This window comes from Cyclopterus lumpus, chromosome 2 (genome assembly GCF_009769545.1).
Source record: "Cyclopterus lumpus isolate fCycLum1 chromosome 2, fCycLum1.pri, whole genome shotgun sequence".
Lineage (NCBI taxonomy): Eukaryota > Metazoa > Chordata > Actinopteri > Perciformes > Cyclopteridae > Cyclopterus > Cyclopterus lumpus.
In genome coordinates, this window is record NC_046967.1 from 5,424,356 (window position 1) to 5,444,360 (window position 20,005).

The window sequence follows — 20,005 nt, forward strand, 5'->3', positions numbered from 1 at the left end:
ATGACACTCAGGTCTACGTGTCACTGACGGCAGGTGAATATGGGCCTGTAGATTTACTTTGTCACTGCATCGAACAGATCAGTGTGTGGATGTAAAACAATTTTCTCCAGCTAAATCTCCTCCTATGAATCGCCACCTTAACGTGGTGGAGGAGTTTGAGTGGCTCAGTGATCCTGGGAGCTATGTTGTCCAGGGCATCAGCCCCTGGTAGGGTCTCCCAAGGCAAACAGGTCTCGGGGGAGAGCCCAGACTAAGAGCGGTTCAATAAACCCTGATGATAAGCAGCCCACGGACTGAAGCTACCTTGCCCGGACAAGGGAAACCGGGGCACCCTCCCGGAGCCAGACCCAGGAGGGGAGCTCGTCGGCGAGCGTCTGGTGGCTGGGCTTTCGCCCATGGGGCCCGGTCGGGCTCAGCCCGAAAAAACATCATGGAGCAGCAGTCACCCTGTGGACCCACCACCCGCAGGGAGAATTATCGGGGTCGGGTGCTATGTAGACCAGGCGGCGGGCCAGGCGGGAGACCTGGGCGGGCCGATCGCCGGCGGCATACACTAGCTCTAGGGACGTGGAACGTCACCTCACTAGCGGGGAAAGAGCCGGAGCTGGTGCAGGAGGCGGAGCAGTACCAGCTAGATATAGTTGGGCTCACCTCCACGCACAGCATGGGCTCTGGAACCAAGCTCCTGGAGAAGGGTTGGACTGTGTCCTTTTCTGGAGTTGCCCAGGGTGAGAGGCGCCGGGCGGGAGTGGGGATACTTACGAGCCCCCGGCTGAGCGCCGCTGTGTTGGAGTTTTCCCCGGGGAATGAGAGGGTCGCCTCACTGCGCCTACGGGTTGCGGGGAGTAAGGCTCTGACTGCATTTCGGAGTATCCGGCCTTCTTGGAGTCGGTGGGAGGGGTCCTGGAAAGGATCAGATGGCGGGGGACTCGGCTAGAGAGACCTGGCAAGCCCAAACATGTAGTGAGGGTGAACTGGGAACGTCTGGCAGAGGATCCTGTCCGGGAGGTCTTCAACTCCCACCTCCGGAAGAACTTCTCACTAATCCCGAGGGAGGCTGGGGACATGGAATCCGAGTGGACCTTGTTCAAAGCCTCTATTGTGGACGCGGCTGCTCGGGGCTGTGGCCGGAAGGTCATCGGTGCCTGTCGTGGCGGCAACCCGAGAACCCGGTGGTGGACACCGGGGGTGAGGGAAGCCGTCAAACTGAAGAAGGAGGCCTTTCGGGCCTGGCTGGCCCAGGGGTCTCCTGAAGCAGCTGACGGGTACCGGCGGGCCAGAAGGGCTGCAGCGGCGATGGTCGCGGAGGCTAAAACTCGGGCATGGGAGGAGTTCGGGGAGGCCATGGAGAAGGACTTTCGGTTGGCCTCAAGGAAGTTCTGGCAAACCATCCGACAGCTCAGGAAGGAAAAGCAGGGTCTACCCCAGGCTGTTCTCAGCAGGGGGGGGGGGGGGGGGGGAACTGCTGACCCGGACTGGGGACATTGTCGGGCGGTGGAAAGAGCACTTTGAGGAACTCCTAAACCCAGCCAACATGTCCCCCGGAGAGGGGGCAGCACCGGAAGACATTGGGGTGGATTCACCCATATCCCTGGCAGAGGTCGCTAAAGTAGTCAAAAAGCTCCTTGGTGGCAAGGCGCCAGGGGTGGATGAGATCCGCCCTGAGATGCTGAAAGCGCTGGACATTGTTGGGCTGTCTTGGTTGACACGCCTTTTCAGTGTCGCATGGGGGTCGGGAACAGTGCCCATGGACTGGCAGACCGGGGTGGTGGTTCCCATCTTCAAGAAGGGGGACCGGAGAGTGTGCTCGAACTATCGTGGTATCACACTGCTCAGCCTCCCGGGAAAAGCTTATGCCAGGGTGCTGGAGAGGAGGCTCCGACCGCTTGTCGAACCTTAGATTCAAGACGAACAGTGCGGATTCCGTCCCGGTCGTGGAACAGTGGACCAGCTCTTTACCCTCGCAAGATTACTGGAGGGGTCCTGGGAGTTTGCCCAACCAGTTTACATGTGCTTTGTAGACCTGGAGAAGGCTTTCGACCGGGTCCCTCAGGGTTTTTGTGGGGGGTGCTGCGGGAGTATGGGGTGCCGGACCCGTTGGCACGGGCCATCCGGTCTCTGTACGCCTGCAGTAGGAGCTGTGTTCGTCTCCTCAGTAGTAAGTCAGACACGTTCCCGGTGGGTGTTGGCCTCCGCCAGGGCTGCCCTTTATTACCGGTCCTGTTCGTGACCTTCATGGACAGGATATCTAGGCGCAGCCAGGGGGCGGAGAGGATCCGGTTCGGGAGTCTCGGGATCGCCTCTCTGCTGTTTGCGGATGATGTGGTCCTGTTTTCCTCCTCGGACCGTGACCTCCAGCATTCACTGGGGCGTTTTGCAGCCGAGTGCAAAGCGGCAGGGATGAGAGTTAGCACCTCCAAATCTGAGGCCATGGTGCTCTGCCGGAAACCGGCGGATTGCTCCCTCCAGGTGGGGGCAAACTGCCTACCCCAAGCGAAGGAGTTCAAGTATCTCGGGTCTTGTTCACGAGTGAGGGTAAGGTGGAGCGGGAGATCGATAGGCGAATCGGTGCGGCTGCAGCAGTAAAACAGGCGCTGTACCGGTCCGTCTTGGTGAAGAGGGAGCTGAGCCGGAAGGCAAAGCTCTCCATTTACTGGTCGGTCTACGTTCCAACCCTCACCTATGGTCACGAACTCTGGGTCGTGACCGAAAGAACGAGATCTCGGATACAAGCGGCCAAAATGAGCTTCCTCCGTAGGGTGGCCGGGCTCAGCCTTAAAAGATAGGGTAAGGAGCTCGGACATCAGGGGGGAGCTTGGAGTCGAGTCGCTGCTCCTTCGTGTCGAAAGGAGTCAGCTGAGGTGGTTCGGGCATCTAGTCAGGACGCCTCCCATTAGAGGTTTTCCGGGCACGTCCAACTGGTAGGAGGCCCCGGGGAAGACCGAGGACACGCTGGAGGGATTATATCTCCCGGCTGGCCTTGGAACGCCTCGGGATCCCCCAGAATGAGCTGGAAAGTGCTGCGGGTGAGAGGGAAGCCTGGGTCGGCCTGCTGAACCTGCTGCCACCGCGACCCGACCCCGGATAAGCGGGTGATAATGGATGGATGGATGGATAAACTCAGACAAAACTGAAATCATTGTCTGTGGCCCACAGAAACAAAGAGAAAGTGTTATCAGTCACCTTGAGACTCTCTCTCTCTAAAACCTAAAAATCAGGTTAGAAATCTAGGGGTAATATTGGACTCAGAAATGAACTTTAACAGCCACATTAAATCAATAACATCAACAGCTTTTTACCATCTAAAAAACATTGCCAAAATCAAAGGAATAGTGTCTAGACCAGACTTGAAGAGACTAATCCATGCGTTTGTCTGCTCACTGGGCTTTCTAAACGAGCTGTTAGACAGCTGCAGTACATCCAGAACGCTGCTGCTCGAGTCCTGACTAGAACCAGGAAATACGACCATATTAGTCCAGTGCTTAGGTCTTTGCACTGGCTTCCTGTTGCTCAGAGAATAGACTTTAAAACAGCTCTGCTTGTGTACTAATCTATTCATGGTCTAGCACCAAAGTGCATGTGTAACATGTTAGAGCCATATGAACGATCTCGGGCTCTGAGAAGCTCCTGCTGGTACCCAGAGTCAGGACTAAACACGGTGAGGCTGCATTTCAGTTTTATGCTGCTAAAATCTGGAACAGTCTTCCAGAATATGTGAGACAGGCCTCAACTCTGACAATGTTTAAATCCAGGCTGAAAACGGTTCTATTTGACAACTGAAAGTATTTTATATGCACTCTTCGCTACAATTTTATGTAGGTGTAAAGCACTTTGAATTGCCTTGTGTACGAATTGTGCTCTATAAATAAACTTGCCTTGCCTTGCCTGATCTGATGTGAGGTCCTGGGACAGGGATGTCGTATGTGTACAGATTGTAAAGCCCTCTGAGGCAAATTCGTAATTTGTGATATTGGGTTATGTAAAATAAACGAAAATAAAGAATTTAATTTAATTTCTTATTCGGGGCGAATAGATTCTGTCACGATTCTCCCAAAGACAGTCCCGAAGCTATCTCATGGATTATATTTCCAAAATCTGTCTTGAAGACTGTTGACTCTTTTTACAATTGATCCAGATAAAAACATGAATATCAGTACCAAGTACAAAACTTAAAAAAATAACGTATCTACCTGCTCTGTCTCTCCATGCTAGCCACTCTCAGGTGCTCCCACCGGGAGTTCAGGAGGTTCATCTGCTCCCTGACTTCCGAGTCCTCGTCTTCACTCAGGTTCCCCTCCCCTAGTAGGGCAGCACCGGCCCGGAGGACCCGGCCCACACTGCCTTGGTGGGTGGTTAGCTCCACCATGTACCCCTGGTAAGAGACAGAGCAAAACATTTCTCACAAATATTCACATTGATTCCACTCATTTTGACGAATTACCCCTCCAAAAGAAGAGGAGTGCCTCACATCACTACTCCGACTGAATGACCCTCATTCACTTCAAAGTACATTTCCAGCTCTCACCTAAGTGCTTAGTCTATTTCCTCTGAGCACTTACTTAACTCTTATAAGATCCTTTTAGGGTCTCACAGCAAAATGGTCAGAGTTCATTTAATTTTGAGAGCATAAAAGTCAATTGTAAGTCAGTGATCCTATAAATCCTCATCCATCAGACTTAATTCAACACTCACATACCCCCTTTACACCTTGCACTAAAATGTGTTTTTGGGTGAACGGATTGCAATCAGACAATGCTTGACCACATGAAAGTACCTGTAAATGCCCCTAAAACGCATTGAGGACAGTGGTCAGAGAGACGCATTGTAACCACACTGAACACAAGTGCAAATGGTGTGGTTGGAAATACATTATCGCACGCGACTGACCCAAACCACCGAGGAAGCATAGATTGTATATGAGAAGTGGATGTAGTCATTGGATGTCACCCATTGGTTTGTGGACTGATTTTGGTGTTGCTGGATTACTGCGGACACCATGTTGTTTATTCGCAACCACAGTAAGCATGCCCGAAAACATACTCCGCTTAGTGGTCTATTTTACTCTAAATGGGACCATTATAAACTCATGTTTATAATGTTTACTGAGAGAATAAATCAAGTGAGAAGTAGGTCAACGTTCTCATAGACTTCCATGCAATACATTTAAACTGTCTAGAGAAGCCTCACCTTACTATTTCAGGCACCCAGGAATTAGCTAAATCCCCAACACAATACAGTTTCTTGTTCCTGTTCAGTCTTATTTTCAGTCTGCGACCATTTTTCCAGATGTTTGTTCGCCTTCCATCAACAAATAGCAGAGATTGTTTTTTGGATAATGGAACACTTTACACTCATTAGAGCCTTTTCAAGTCTGATCCTTCAGTGTAGTGAAGGGAGACTCATTATTTTACACAACTACACACAACTCGTATTAACTTTAACATATTTGTTGTTCTTTAGCTTGATTGTATCTGTACTTCACTGTTTTAAAAGGAACATAACCACTGAGCATTCTTTTTGGGGGGTTTACAACTACCTCTGTTACCACTGAAAGAACCTATGGTGGTAAAATCTCATTATGAGTTCAAATAACATCTTGTTATAGTATCATTTCTGTGCTTGCCCTGCCAAACAGGTTTTTCTAAAAATTAAATCATGGATGAAGTATTGTGGATGAATTGTTGTTTACAGTGGTATTGAACAGATGCTTTGTTTAAAGAAAAAAGGCTGTTCTGAGAGTAGAACTAAGACAGTCAAGACTTTATTGCTCTTGCTCTTACCTCATGAGTGTGAAACTGCTCCTTCACCTCCTCCACATTGTTGGAGATGGGAGGCTGGCCCTGGAGCCCGTCTTCAGCCGACAGCAGCCATGTCAACACCTACAAATGTCAATTGACAAAACATACTTAAAGTCTGGGGATATTCTATTTTATTGTCAACAAATCATAAAAAGCCCATACCAATACTTTCTGACTTCACTCTCAGCAACAAGCTCATTAGTTCCTACTGAAGATGCAAACATTTAAAATCACCTCGCAAATATATAGTATATATTGTTTTTAAAGACTCCTAGAGACTCCAAACTTTACTCAAACCAGATGAAATGTATTTGCTGGGAATTATTGTCAGCGGTGGATTAATCCACGTTTGGTGCTCTCCTGAGTATGTGGAAGAGAAGGACAGTGAATGTAGGTATGAGTCAAAATAAACTACAGTACATGTGTTCATGAAAACGGAGGAACATGCCACAAAATGCAAGAGTGTGGCTCACAGATGTGTTTTTAAAGGTTTGTGGACAACAATGGAGCTCTACGGCACCGAGGAAGACAATATTTCAGGCTTTCATACCCACAAAATATATATTTTTTGTTCTGCACATGGGATTTGATGACAATAAGAAATATACAGTATATAGGATATCACCAGACTTGTCCTTTAACAGATGAATACTTCAAATACAAGATTTTTAAAAACATTTCTGTATCACAACCATAGTGCCATACCTCCTCCAGTGCAGCCTGATAGCTCTCCAGGCTGGTGGAGCCTGGAGGCAGAGGACTGAGGCCCCGCTGTAGCTCCTCCTGGCCAGGACTTAGGAACTATAGATGGGAAGGGGTGAATGGGAGATAATGGAGAGATTGGGATATTAGGAGAAGTAAAGGAATAGAGGGTGTCAGGGTAAGAGGGAAAATAAGGGATGAAGAGAGAGAAAAAGGGAAGGGAAGACAATGAGGGAAAAGAGAGGCAGGGAAACAGGCAGCATGAAAAAAAGGTGAACAAAGAAGATAGATAGAGATGAGGAGAGGCCTGTTAGTCTTTGCCATTACCGGTGCCGACAAGCAGCTCTGGCCTTTGTCCAACCTCAACAACTTGTCCTCTTTCTTTCTGGGTCTCTCTCTGCCCATATCTCTCTTTGTGTGCGCGCTACAGATCTGGACACTAACAACCTATCTCTTTTTATCTGGGCTTTGCGCTCCTCCTCCCGTTCTATTCTTCTCTCCGGTAATGAAGTCCAGGAAAGATACACAAGGCCTGAGTCAGCGCCGCTCTCTTGTTATGTCTTTTTTTTATTACTGATGTGTGCGCTTCTGTGTGCTTGTAAAAGTAATCAAATATAGAATAAATTCAGTCTAAAACGCACTCTTTATTTTAAATGATATAGTATCGTTATGCTCTGAGTTGTCTATAAAAGACATGTCTGACTGAGGCAAAGTGAGGATCATGCATTGTACAAATCTGTTTGGAGAACCTTGTAGCGATGAGATTTGTTTATTTTCCAAAAAGAGCTTGAATGAAGCTCATCCGACCAATTATCTTTTCTTCTCGCAATGCCTTTTCAGGTTACAGCCTGTTCAATCGAGCACCCTGCCGTTACATTAAATATTTCACACAGTCTCTGTGCAGTGTCTGAACTTTACTGAAATATATCTTGTTGTGGAGTACAGAGGATATATATATATATATATATATATATATATATATATATATATATATATATATATATATATAAAATACAAAATACATATAGAAAGTACAAGACGAGTGGATGAACAGTGACAACACGTTTGTAAAGGCAGTGATGTGCAGAGCAACTTTTTCAGTTCAGCAAAATATCCCCTCATTCTAGTTAATTTACTCATAATACACCATGTTAACCAAGGTGGTAGAGATCTTGTCATCTAACTAAAAAAGTATGCAACATTTTGATTCTTAAAGAGTGATTTTGGTATTTTTCAACTTGAACCCTATTTTCCCATGTTTTTGTGTTTGAGTGACTAATGGGGACACCAACTTTTGAAACAGTGTTGATACAAGAGCGCTGCTGAAGCTAAACAGGCTGTAATGTCATCACACGAAAAGTTACTCCTTGTTTTCTATGCATTTACCGACAGAAGCCTGCAACCCTACTGCAACAAAACTACTTGGATAGGTTTAGGAATAGATTGTCGTTTGGGTTAAAATAACCACATGAATTTACCCATGTTACTGAAGTATCCATGTTACTGAAGTACGCAAGTTACGTGACAAAAACATCAATGTTGACGTCCCGTTTTACACGGGGTACCAACCGCGGTCTCCTGGCTGAAAGATTGCTGTTTATTGGACCAATTAACCTCCCCTCCCCAATCTTATCGCCCAATTCCTCAACGTCCAAATCATCATGTTACTTGTTGCCAGAACGGTGGAGCTGCAGTGAGGAGTGCTGGTGTTGTCAGAGTTTGTTGTTGGGAGAACAGAATGCAACGCAACGCATAACTCTGTGTTATCTAAAAGATATTCAATGTCGTGGCTGAATGTTTAGCTGAAATCGATGATATGGATGCGACACGAGATTTTCAGAACGAGACTTCTCCTTAAGCGAGACTTGGTTAGACACAAGCGAGTAAAGAAAAAGGTTTTATGTCTCCGAAGGGTCTTGTCTATATTTTTTTCAGAAACTTATAATATCTAAATTGCAAAAAAAACACATTTTTGGTGGATGTACATTGACGGTGAGGAGTTGCCTCAAGGCTTTTATTTCAGCAGTTCAGCAGCTGCAGCTTTTTCCTTCAATACTGATCCAATTAAAAAAACAAATGGTGTCCCCATTTGTCATTTAAGACACAAAAACATGGGGAAAATGGGTTGAAAAATAAAAAAGCTAAGTTAGTATCACATACATACAGTATATAAAAAGTTTTCTTTTTTTCTGAAAAGTAGTTAGGGTCCCTGTTAGAGTGAGCTAAAGTGGTCTAGAGAATCTCTGAGAATCTCAGTCAAAGAAAGAAACCCTTTCAATGATGCAGGTTGAGCAGTTACACAATAACAAAATTAACTTTTAACATCAACTTTTTTATCCATTCCTTTGTCCATGTTCAATGTGCTGCTGTTCTAATTCAGCAACACTTGCTGGACTGTGTTAGAAGTGGCCCACAACTATTCTGCATTTGTTCAGGACTTTGTCAAACGCACTGTTCTGCAGACACTGTGACAGAGTGCTGGACGCAGAGAACTGTCAGCCTCCTGCAGGAGGTGTGCGCGACGCAGGGCACGTGTTCACACGGCAGATGTCTTGCAGCAGCATCATATTTCATGCACTATTCGTGCTAAGTGTGCTGACTTTATTGGAAAAGTTCCACTGCTGTGCAACATGAGTACAATGATGCGTGCACATTTCTGCAACATGTCTGTCTTCTGTTTTTGTGACAGTCAAAGCATGTGAATGCAGCACCCAGTTCATCACTATGGTAACATTTCAGTAATTTCATTTCTGTTTTCATGACAGTCAAAGCATGTGAATGCAGCTCTCAGTTCATCACTATGGTAATGTTTGGGTATGTTTCACTCGCGGCGCGGAGACGGATTGACGTCCTTCAGGAATACTTGATTGATTCAACAACAACATTGACAAGGCACTCTTACGCTAACAGCACAGTGTGCGCTCAGTTTCATCAACTCGGTACTCGTCTAATTAGCTTAACTCACTCCCGTCCCCAGAACAGGTCAAACCTGCCTCCCCTCTGCTCCACCAATCACAGGCACGCAGCTCGACCAGCATGCACACTGCCTCCCCATGTTTGGCTAGAGGGAGGGGGTTGACGACCATGATAGAATCATTGTCGACGTTAATGGATTGCTACATTAACGTATTAATAACGCGTTAACGTGCCCAGCCCTAATGTATATATATATATATATATATATATATATATATATATATATATATATTGAAGACTTATTATAATGGACATGTCGAAGAAAAACAAGGACATACAAAAACAACAGGTGTGCAGCCAAAACAGACAGATGGACATTTGGCGTGAAGTGTTAGCGCTGTGAGACACGGACCTGATCAGTAAAACGCCTCCTCTTTTGCTCGGGCGACTTGACATATGCAGCCTGGGTGTAGGCATAGCTTTTATAGCGAGGCTGAGGGGAGGGACTCCGCACTCGGCCCTGAGCCACACTCACTGTGATCTGAGAAAGAGAGACGGAGAGATAGAATTGAACAGGGGAAGAGGGAGACAGAGTTGGCAGGAGAGGCGAGAAAAGAGAGCACGATAGAAAAAAAGAGAGCCGGAAGGATGCAAAACAGAGCAAAACAATATAAAGAGATTCAAAAGCCAAATGATGCAGAGGAAGAAGGAGCAGAAAGTGAAGTGGCAGAGTGGAAACGGGGAGCAAATGGTGATGAGAAATGAATATAAGGAGAGATGAGAAAGAGAAGCAGAAAACAGGAGAAAAAGGAACATGAATAATCACACATAAGCTCTCCATAAGTTTCCATCCAAATGTCAAGTTCATTTTAGGTACCTTTCGAAACGGCATGAATAACAAACAAATTACAGATGGTGTGCATTCCTATCACCAGGGTGTCGAAAAACACATTTACAAGAAAAATAGAAAGTCTCGAAAATTTATTTACTTGCATTTCAGCAAATGTTATGAATGTTGCCAGCTTATAACGTTCAGGAAGGATGTTGTGGACTAAAACATTACTTAAACTAATTCCTTGAGAGAAAAAATTTACTTAAGAGAGACTATGTAACCTGAGAAAGAAGAAACAACACATTATTCCTCTTATGAATGAAAAGTTGATTTTGAAAAATAAACACACCTTTGATCAATTTACTATCCTAGTTTTACTGCACCAGCCTTACTTGGTCTGGTATGACCAGGACTGTATTATGGTTCATGTTAGCAAACCAGAGATATAATATTGTTGTACAATTGACATAGTTGAGGTAATGTTCTGCTTGCTTTGACTCTTCTCTAAATTATCTTTCAGTTGCCACTTGCACAGTGCTCTTTTTTTTGCAATTGAATGTATTATGAATGAATATTTACCAAACAATCATATTTTAGAGGTGGATCATTAATTTCTTTAATAAAATCTAATAAGCAAAATATACTTCAATCTTTAATATAGTGGATGTGTATTATGAAATAGCATAGAATGGAAAAAAGACTCAAGTAAGTAGTTTACTTTCTACCACTGCTGACATTGTTTTTGCAAAGGTGAATACACGTTCAATCGGATTAGGGATTTGTGTTTTTCAAATTTGATGCTTCAAAATGTCACTGGATGGAAACCCGGCTATAGATAATGCAGACATGAGAGAGGGCAGAGGGAGACAGAGAGAGAACAGATGTGTTATGCAGAAGCTGGACAACAGACAGTGTAGCGCATTCAAAGCTGGTGTTGTTGAGCAGCCAGCAAGTTTTACACTTTGTTTTCTCTCCAGGGAAGGAGACCACTGTTGTGTTTGGCATCAACATCCTGCTCTGTTAAATCCTAGTCCTCAGCAATTTACTATTGTTTATTGGCTAGAAAGCAATTGACAGATTTTTAGCTTCATTACAAGTTCTCATTGGGGGTTTCACTAGAAGAGCACTGAAAAAAATAGACATCTTGTAGCTACTTTTCTGTTTCTCTTTTCTTTCCTGGATGTAGCTAGGTGGCTAGCTATGCTAGCGGTATTGTTAATCCCACTCAAAAAGCTAAAATAAGTAGACTGTTTCTCTCACTGGCACTTAATAACGGTTGAAAAAAAAGAGTATTATCTAGTTATTAAGTATTTAAAATTTGTTCTAGTTTCACGCAAATAAATGTATTATTAGGGTCTGAGCGACTGACAAAGTCTGTCCGAGAGGACCATATTGAAATTGCTAGGATTTTTATTCATATTCTTCTTCTGAATATTTTTGTACATTGGGCGCATTTTGGGGATATTTGTCAGCCTCGAAAACTCACCAAATTTGGCAAGCTTGTCAGGCTTGGTGAAAATAGACGTATGTTAAAGGAGTAAAATGTTGTTTTTTTTAAATTGGTCTCTAGCGCCCTCTCAAAGTTTGACGGGCGATGCCCCTCACCAGAATGTCCGATTGACTTGAAATGCTTCACACCTGCTTTACAAAAAAGCCTCTCCGAGCTCTGCCTACTTAGATTTTCCCCCATTTTTAATTTTGTGAAAAACACATAATTGGCCACTTCTCATACACGCTGTGTCCGTTTCATACCAAACTTTCTATCGATCATAATTTAAGCCAGCTCACCTACCATATAAAAGTTGTTTGATATCTCATTGGGTAAGGATATATGGACCAATGAACCTCTTAGGGGTGTGTCTTGTTTTTTAATGCTCATAACTTCAACACTATTGGGACTAATCACTCGAAGCTTGCAGTGTATGTGCACATTGCATCCTGTAACATGCACAAAGAATCTCGTGTGATTTGAACAATAGTTCAATAGCTACAATAATTCGCCAAAGTTGGGCGTTTTTGCAGTTTTTTGCTTGATTTTGTCATTTTTTGCCATTATACATTTACGGACTCCTCCCACAGAACTACTCCGACTTCAATCTTGTTCAAGGATGATCTAAAGGCCTTAAAGATGAATAGTTATTAGAATGGTGACTTTTCACCAAACTTCACTTGACGTTATGTAAACACCCACTTTCTGTATTTTGTTATGTTATAGACTGTTGCTTAAACCGAACCAATCCTTCCAAAAATAATCATGCATGATGCCAGTCAAGGCCACATTTAGAACACATTTACATGAAGAAACATTCAAATTTGTTATAAGATTACCTACTAAAAAAATAAAATGATAAGTTTTAGACCATAATGTGCTTAAACGACTTAGTCGGTAAAGGCATCAGTTTTTTCATCTGATTAGTGGCGCAACATGATAAGAGTTTGCATATCTGTGATTTAGAGAATTATCTCCACACGCCTCTCAACAAGGCCATGGATAAAAAATAATGGGATACTATGGAGGAAAACTTCAAACATGCTTACATTTTTTCAAATTTAAAAGCGTACAATGTCCGTATACTTTCAGCTAAAGACACCATTTCACCTTTAAAATGTTGAAAAAATCATCAGCTTTAACTTTATAATTCAGCTTTCTATGATAGCTTTTATACTTGCTTTTATACTTATAACTGTCCCCGTTTTAGTTGTATGTGTTTTTCAGGTCGTTTGAGAGTTTTCAATGTGTGTGTGTGTGGGTAAGGCTAGAGCTGTGATGTCATCGCCAGAGGGGAGAGCAGCTTCAGGATCTTGTGAAAAAAAGATTTGTATATCGTCACTACGGCCACAATTCTCACTCTTTAGACATTATTTATGGTACAGTAGTAGGGAATCTTGTGCTTGTCGTACACATGTAACAATGGAATCCAACAGTTTCACACATTTGTCCGGAGAAGCCTTAACGAGAGAGCAAGTCCACCTCTCTGCCCCATGGAGCGCCATTATATCTTTCCCTCCAAAAATATTTCTCACAGACAGTGGTACCTGATTTCTAAATCACCGCTAGAGACACATGCATTACACTACAGTCCCACCATTCACAGTTTCTGTTCATCAAGTCATCCTTCCTCTCAAAAAATATTGGCGAAAGAAATAGAGCTACGGTTAACTGACTACAGATTGTAAAGCTCTCTGAGGCAAATTTGTAATTTGTGATATTGGGGTATACAAAATAAACTGAATTGAATTGAAAGGAGGCAATGAAGGAAGGAAGGAAGGAAGGAAGCCAGGCAAGGAGGCAAGGAAGGAAGGAAGGAAGGAAGGAAGGATGGACCCCCCTGCGCTCTCTTTGTGTGTATTCCCCCCACGCGCTCTCTCCTTATGTCTCCACCCCGACCCCAGTGCAGTTAGATAGGTGTTTCCTAGCTTTAATGCCATGTTTTGCCTGGCAACTGTTGTCCCTTTGAAGTTATCACTATGGCAACCGTTGATGTTGGAAGCACACAGGCGTTCTAATTAGTGCAGTTTGACAGACACACACACACACAGATTCTCATTTATATGATGTTGTGGGCCACACAGACACAGACAACTGCAGGCTGCTGACTGTGTATGTCTATGTGCATGTGTCTGTGCGCGTGCATGAACGGCCGCACCTATTTAAAGACACAAACGCGCGCGGACGTGTGTTTGTGTCTTTAAATAGAGAGATCAGAGGAGAAACAGCTGTCATGCGCGGCTGTCTCTCACTTTATTTCTCTCTCTTTTTCCCTCTCTCTCATTTCTTGGATTGTGATTCATATCTTTGATTATTTAGATAATGGAGTTTTGCTTCTATTATTTACTGTTATACATTTCAACTACAAGGATTGTCAGCAATTCAGGTCAATGTTTCTGTGCTTTGACACTTTTCAGCAGGAAGTTTCCCTTTTTGGTATTTTCAGCTATTAACTATTTTCAGCTGTTTTCAGGTTTTAGCATTCCAACGCATTTTCTTTTTTAAGTTTTAAGTCTAAACAGAAGTCTACTGAGCACCACCAACCTCTTCACGTTTCGAACCAGTTTTCCCCACTCAGCGACGCACCCGCTGAGAAACCCACTCTGGTTATCAGTAGCTCCAAACGTGAAGATAGCGAAGCCAGGGACCGAAGTCATATGCATCCCGGGGGCCAGAGCGAGCGACATTGAATCTTGTTTAAAACTGCTGGCTAAAGATGAGCCTACAGTAAGATTATAATACACGCCGGCGGTAATGACTCCCGACTGCGGCGGTCGGAGGTCACTAAAATTAATGTGGAATCGGTGTGTACTTATGCCAAGACAATGTCGGACACCGTAGTTTTCTCTGGCCCTCTCCCCAATCTGATCAATGATGACATGTATAGCCGCATGTCGTCATTCAACCGTTGGTTGTCCAGGTGGTGCTCAGCAAACAATGTGGGCTACATAGATAACTGGCAGACTTTCTGGGAAAAGCCTGATCTGATGAGTCAAGACGACATTCATCCCACTTTGGATGGAGCACGTCTCATTTCTGCAAACATGGCCAAGTTGATTAACGGACTTAATCCATGACCCAGAGTTCAGATCAGGAAGCAGAAGCAGAGTTGTAGTCTTCCACCCTTCTCTGCACTTCCATTCAAGCAGTTACCCACCCTTAACCTTAACTCTATAGAGACTGTGTCTGTCCCACGGCCACTTAAATTAATTAAATCAAAAGTAACCAGAAGAAGAGTCATACAAAATAACCTCATACAGCTTAACATCACTATTTCAAAAGTGCAACAAAACAAGAGAATTAAATGTGAACTCCTAAATATTAGATCTCTGTCATCAAAAGCTGTATTAATAAATGATTTAATATCAGACAATCACATTGATTTATTGTGTCTTACTGAAACCTGGCTAAGCCATGAAGAATATGTCAGCCTAAATGAATTAACTCCTCCAAGTCATATTAATACTCACATTCCTCGAGGCACCGGCCGAGGAGGTGGAGTAGCAGCCATCTTTGACTCAAGCCTATTAATGAATCCTAAACCTAAACTAAACTACAACTCATTTGAAAGCCTTGTTCTTAGTCTTTCACATCCAACCTGTAAAACATTACAGCCAATCCTATTTGTTATACTATACCGGCCACCAGGTCCATATTCAGAATTTATATCTGAGTGTGTACAGATTGTAAAGCCCTCTGAGGCAAATTTGTAATTTGTGATATTGGGCTATACAAAATAAACTGAATTGAATTGAATTGAACCTGGAAAACATTACAGCCAATTATATTTGTTATAGTGTACCGGCCACCAGGTCCATATTCAGAATTTATATCTGAATTTTTCAGATGTAAATTCAGTGTTTATCAAGTTTAGTCCTTAAAACTGCTAAGGTTATTATTGTAGGAGATTTTAATATTCATGTGGATATTGACAATGATTGCCTTAGTACTGCATTTATCTCATTGTTGGACTCGATTGGCTTCTGTCAGAGAGTACAGAAACCCACTCACTGCTTTGGCCACACCCTCGACCTTGTTCTTACATATGGCATTGACATTGAGCATTTGGAGGTCTTCCCACAGAACCCTCTTCTGTCAGACCATTACCTCATAACTTTTGAGTTTATACTCCCGGAGTATACACAGTTAGTCAAAAGTTTCTACACCAGATGTCTAACTGACAGTGCTGTAGCTAAATTTAAAGAAGCGATTCCTTCTGCATTTGATTCAATACCACGTCTCAATGTGACGGAGGACTCCTGTGCTAACTTTAGTCCGTCCCAGATTGATCATATTGTCGATAGTGCTACAGGCTCACTGAGAATGACACTGGACTTGATAGCCCCACTGAAGAAAAAGACAGTGAGGCAAAGGAGGTTTGCTCCCTGGTATAACCCTCAGACCCGCGACCTAAAGCAAACTTCACGAAAGCTCGAAAGCATATGGCGTTCCACCAATCTGGAAGAATCACGCTAATCACGCTTAGTTTGGCGAGATAGTCTTAAAACATATAAAAAGGCTCTCCATAATGCCAGAGCAGCCTATTACTCATCAGTAATAGAGAAAAATAAGAACAACCCCAGGGTTCTCTTTAGCACTGTAGCCAGGCTGACAGAGAGTCACAGCTCTGTGGAGCCGTGTATTCCTATAGACCTCAGTAGTAATGACTTCATGAACTTCTTCAATGAAAATATTTTAACTATTGGAGGCAATATTGATGATCTCTTGCCCTCAACTACTGCCGATCTGTCATCAAGAGGAGTGGCCTTGGAAACGGCCGTATGCCCTGGTGTATATTTGGATAGCTTTTCTCCCATTAACCTAGACCAATTGTCTTCAACGGTTTCTACTTCTAAACCGTCTACCTGTCTCTTAGACCCCATCCCAACGAGGCTGCTTAAAGACGTGTTGCCTTTAATTGGCACCTCTCTGCTGGATATTGTTAATGTGTCTTTGCTAACAGGGCATGTACCACATTCCTTCAAAGTAGCTGTAAATAAACCTCTCCTGAAAAAGCCCACTCTTAATCCAGAGGTGTTGGCTAACTACAGACCAATCTCTAACCTTCCATTCCTCTCTAAGATCCTTCAGAAAGTAGTCGCAAATCAGTTGTGCGACTTTCTACATCGGAATAGTTTATTTGAGGAGTTTCAGTCAGGATTTAGAAAACACCACAGCACAGAGACAGCACTGGTGAAAATTACAAATCACCTCCTAATTGCATCAGATAAAGGATTCATCTCCGTACTGGTATTATTAGACCTTAGTGCTGCGTTCGACACCATTGATCATGACATCCTATTACAGAGACTGGATCAGTCGATTGGCATTTCAGGTACCGCACTAAGTTGGTTTAAATCCTATTTATCAGATCGATCTCAATTTGTATTTGTAAACGATGAAGCCTCAATTACCACCAACGTTAATCGCGGAGTTCCACAAGGTTCTGTGCTTGGACCAATTTTATTTAGCTTATATATGCTTCCTTTGGGCAATATTATCAGGAAACAATGCATAAACTTTCATTGCTATGCAGACGATACTCAATTATATCTATCGATCAAACCATAGGAGACCAACCAGTTCGCTAAAATTCAAGAATGTCTTAAAGACATAAAAACATGGATGACCTGCAACTTCCTGATGTTAAACTCAGACAAAACTGAAGTTATTTGACTGGGCCCTGAACACCTCAGAGATCAATTATCTGGTGATGTGGTTTCTGTAGATGGCATTTCCCTGGCATCCAACATCACTGTAAAGAATCTAGGCGTTATCTTTGACGGAGACTTGTCCTTTAACTCCCACGTTAAGCAAATCTCAAGGATTGTATTTTTCATCTACGTAACATTTCAAAAATCAGGCACATCTTGTCTCAAAAAGATGCAGAAAAGCTGGTTCACGCGTTTGTTACTTCCAGACTAGATTACTGCAACTCCTTATTATCAGGCTGCTCTAATAAGTCTATTAAATCCCTCCAGTTGATCCAGAATGCTGCAGCTCGTGTACTCACAAAAACTAAGAAAAGAGATCACATTACTCCTGTATTAGCTGCTCTGCACTGGCTCCCTGTAAAATCAAGAATCACATTTAAAATTCTTCTCCTCACCTACAAAGCCTTGATTGGTGATGCACCATCATATCTTAAGGAGCTTGTAGTACCATATTGCCCCACTAGAGAGCTGCGCTCACTAAATGCGGGGCTACTTGTGGTTCCTAGAGTCCTAAAAAGTAGGATGTGAGCAAGAGCCTTCAGTTATCAAGCTCCTCTTTTATGGAACCAGCTTCCACTTTCAGTCCGGGAGGCAGACACAGTCACCTCATTCAAGAATAGACTTAAGACTTTCCTGTTTGATAGTGCTTATAGTTAGGGCTGAATCAGGTTTGCCCTGGTCGAGCCCCTTGATATGCTGCTATAGGCTTATAGGCTGCTGGGGGATGTTTTAGGATACACTGAGCACCTATCTCATCTTCTCTCTCTCCTTATGGATGAATTTACATCTCTCCATTGCACCTTATTAACTCTGCTTTATCCCCGAAGTCGTTGTGACTTCACGTTTCATAGGGTCCATTGGACCTGGAGGTGTCTGATGCCTGGTGAGCCGGCCTCCCGCGTTGGCCCTGCTGATGCGCCTCCTCTCTACCTCCTTCTGTTTCATGGATTGGAGCTCCATTCATACATTGTCATATTCATGAAATGTGTTTATGTAACTTTGTAATGCTGTTCATTCTGTACACATGACATCTATTGCATCTGTCCATCCGGGGAGAGGGGATCCTCCTCTGTTGCTCTCCTGAAGGTTTCTTCCCTTTTTTCCCTGTGAAAGGTTATTTTTGGGGAGTTTTTCCTGATTCTATGTGAGGTCGTGGGACAGGGATGTAGTATGTGTTCAGATTGTAAAGCTCTCTGAGGCAAATTTGTAATTTGTGATATTGGGGTATACTAAATAAACTGAATTGAATTGAAAGAAGGAAAGGAAGGAAGGCAGGAAAGGAGGCAATGAAGGAAGGAAGGAAGGAAAGGAAGGAAGCCAGGCAAGGAGGCAAGGAAGGAAGGAAGGAAGGAAGGATGGACCCCCCTGCGCTCTCTCTGTGTGTATTCCCCCCACGCGCTCTCTCCTTATGTCTCCACCCCGACCCCACCCTGTGCTCTCTTTGTGTGTCTCCAACCCCTCACCCTCCCACCCCCCTTGGCAGGAGCAAACTGACCTCGTTAACACATCTCACTCCCGGTAATATTATATATATATATATATAATACACCATCTAAATTTCTTGCGAAATGTTAGTGCTCCTACTGCTATTACTACTCTCATTATACTGTATGTATCATTTCTGTCATATGGATTGACTATGACTTTTTGTCATTGAAATCAGTTCACTAAATGAGTCATTAAGCGTGTGGTAAACACAGTTTTGATGAAACCTCTTGAGCATGGCTCAGTCGGTTTTACAGCTATTTCGATGTAAGTGGTTCGGTTGGGAATCTCAGTCCTGCCTCTTCAGGTGTAATAAAAGGCACTTTATGGCCAAAGGTATGTGAACACAAATTTGTATCCATATGGGAACAAATCCGCTCCTCTGACAGCCTCTACTTTTCTGGTTTCAGTCCGCAAACTATGACAGAAATGATATACCGTATAATGAGAGTAGTAATAGCAGTAGGAGCACTAATAATAGCAGAAATAGGCAAGCCTGAGCAAGTCCTAACTCTAAGCGTTATCGGGGAGGAAAGTCTGAAGCCTAAATGCCACACAAAGATTATACAATAGCTGGGTCATTTTGACCGGTTACCAGAGTGTATATATATAGATATATGATTTGTATAATGAACATTTAGATTGCATGGAATCACATCTTGCACATTGCAACAAAGTAGTGCAAGATCATGAAACACTTTTTTCAAACGGCAATGTCATCCTGTTAATATATAGTGGCGTCAGATCAGAAAATGTCTGCTTCCTGCTTGAGAGCATGGGCCAACAATGTATTTTGTCTGTTCATCTTTGAGGGGTTGTCAGCCTAAAGCTTTATCCATTCCAAAGCCTTTCTATATTGTTTTATGGCAAGAAAATGGTTATCAAACAGAAAAAGGTAAGCAAAACTGAAGCCACTAAGATGGAAGACCACTAATGTCAAAACCAAGAAAAGATCAAAGTGTCCACATACTTTGGCTTTAAGTGTATAATTTGAGTTTGTGCACAGTTTAGGAATGAATGTACCTGTGGTGGTTGAGGCGTGGTTAGGCTCAGCTGCGGAGGGGTGTGG

General features: G+C 43.5%; 1 protein-coding gene across 1 annotated transcript in view; it reads right to left on the bottom strand.

The window, feature by feature from the left end:
• LOC117743999 (dystrophin-like) overlaps window positions 1-20,005 on the bottom strand; it is a 216,510-nt gene that overhangs the window by 182,616 nt on the left and 13,889 nt on the right. Inside the window, 4 exon segments of the mRNA XM_034552044.1 lie at window positions 4,191-4,372; window positions 5,781-5,879; window positions 6,504-6,599; window positions 9,829-9,957. Of these exon segments, the coding sequence (XP_034407935.1) occupies window positions 4,191-4,372; window positions 5,781-5,879; window positions 6,504-6,599; window positions 9,829-9,957 (506 nt within the window).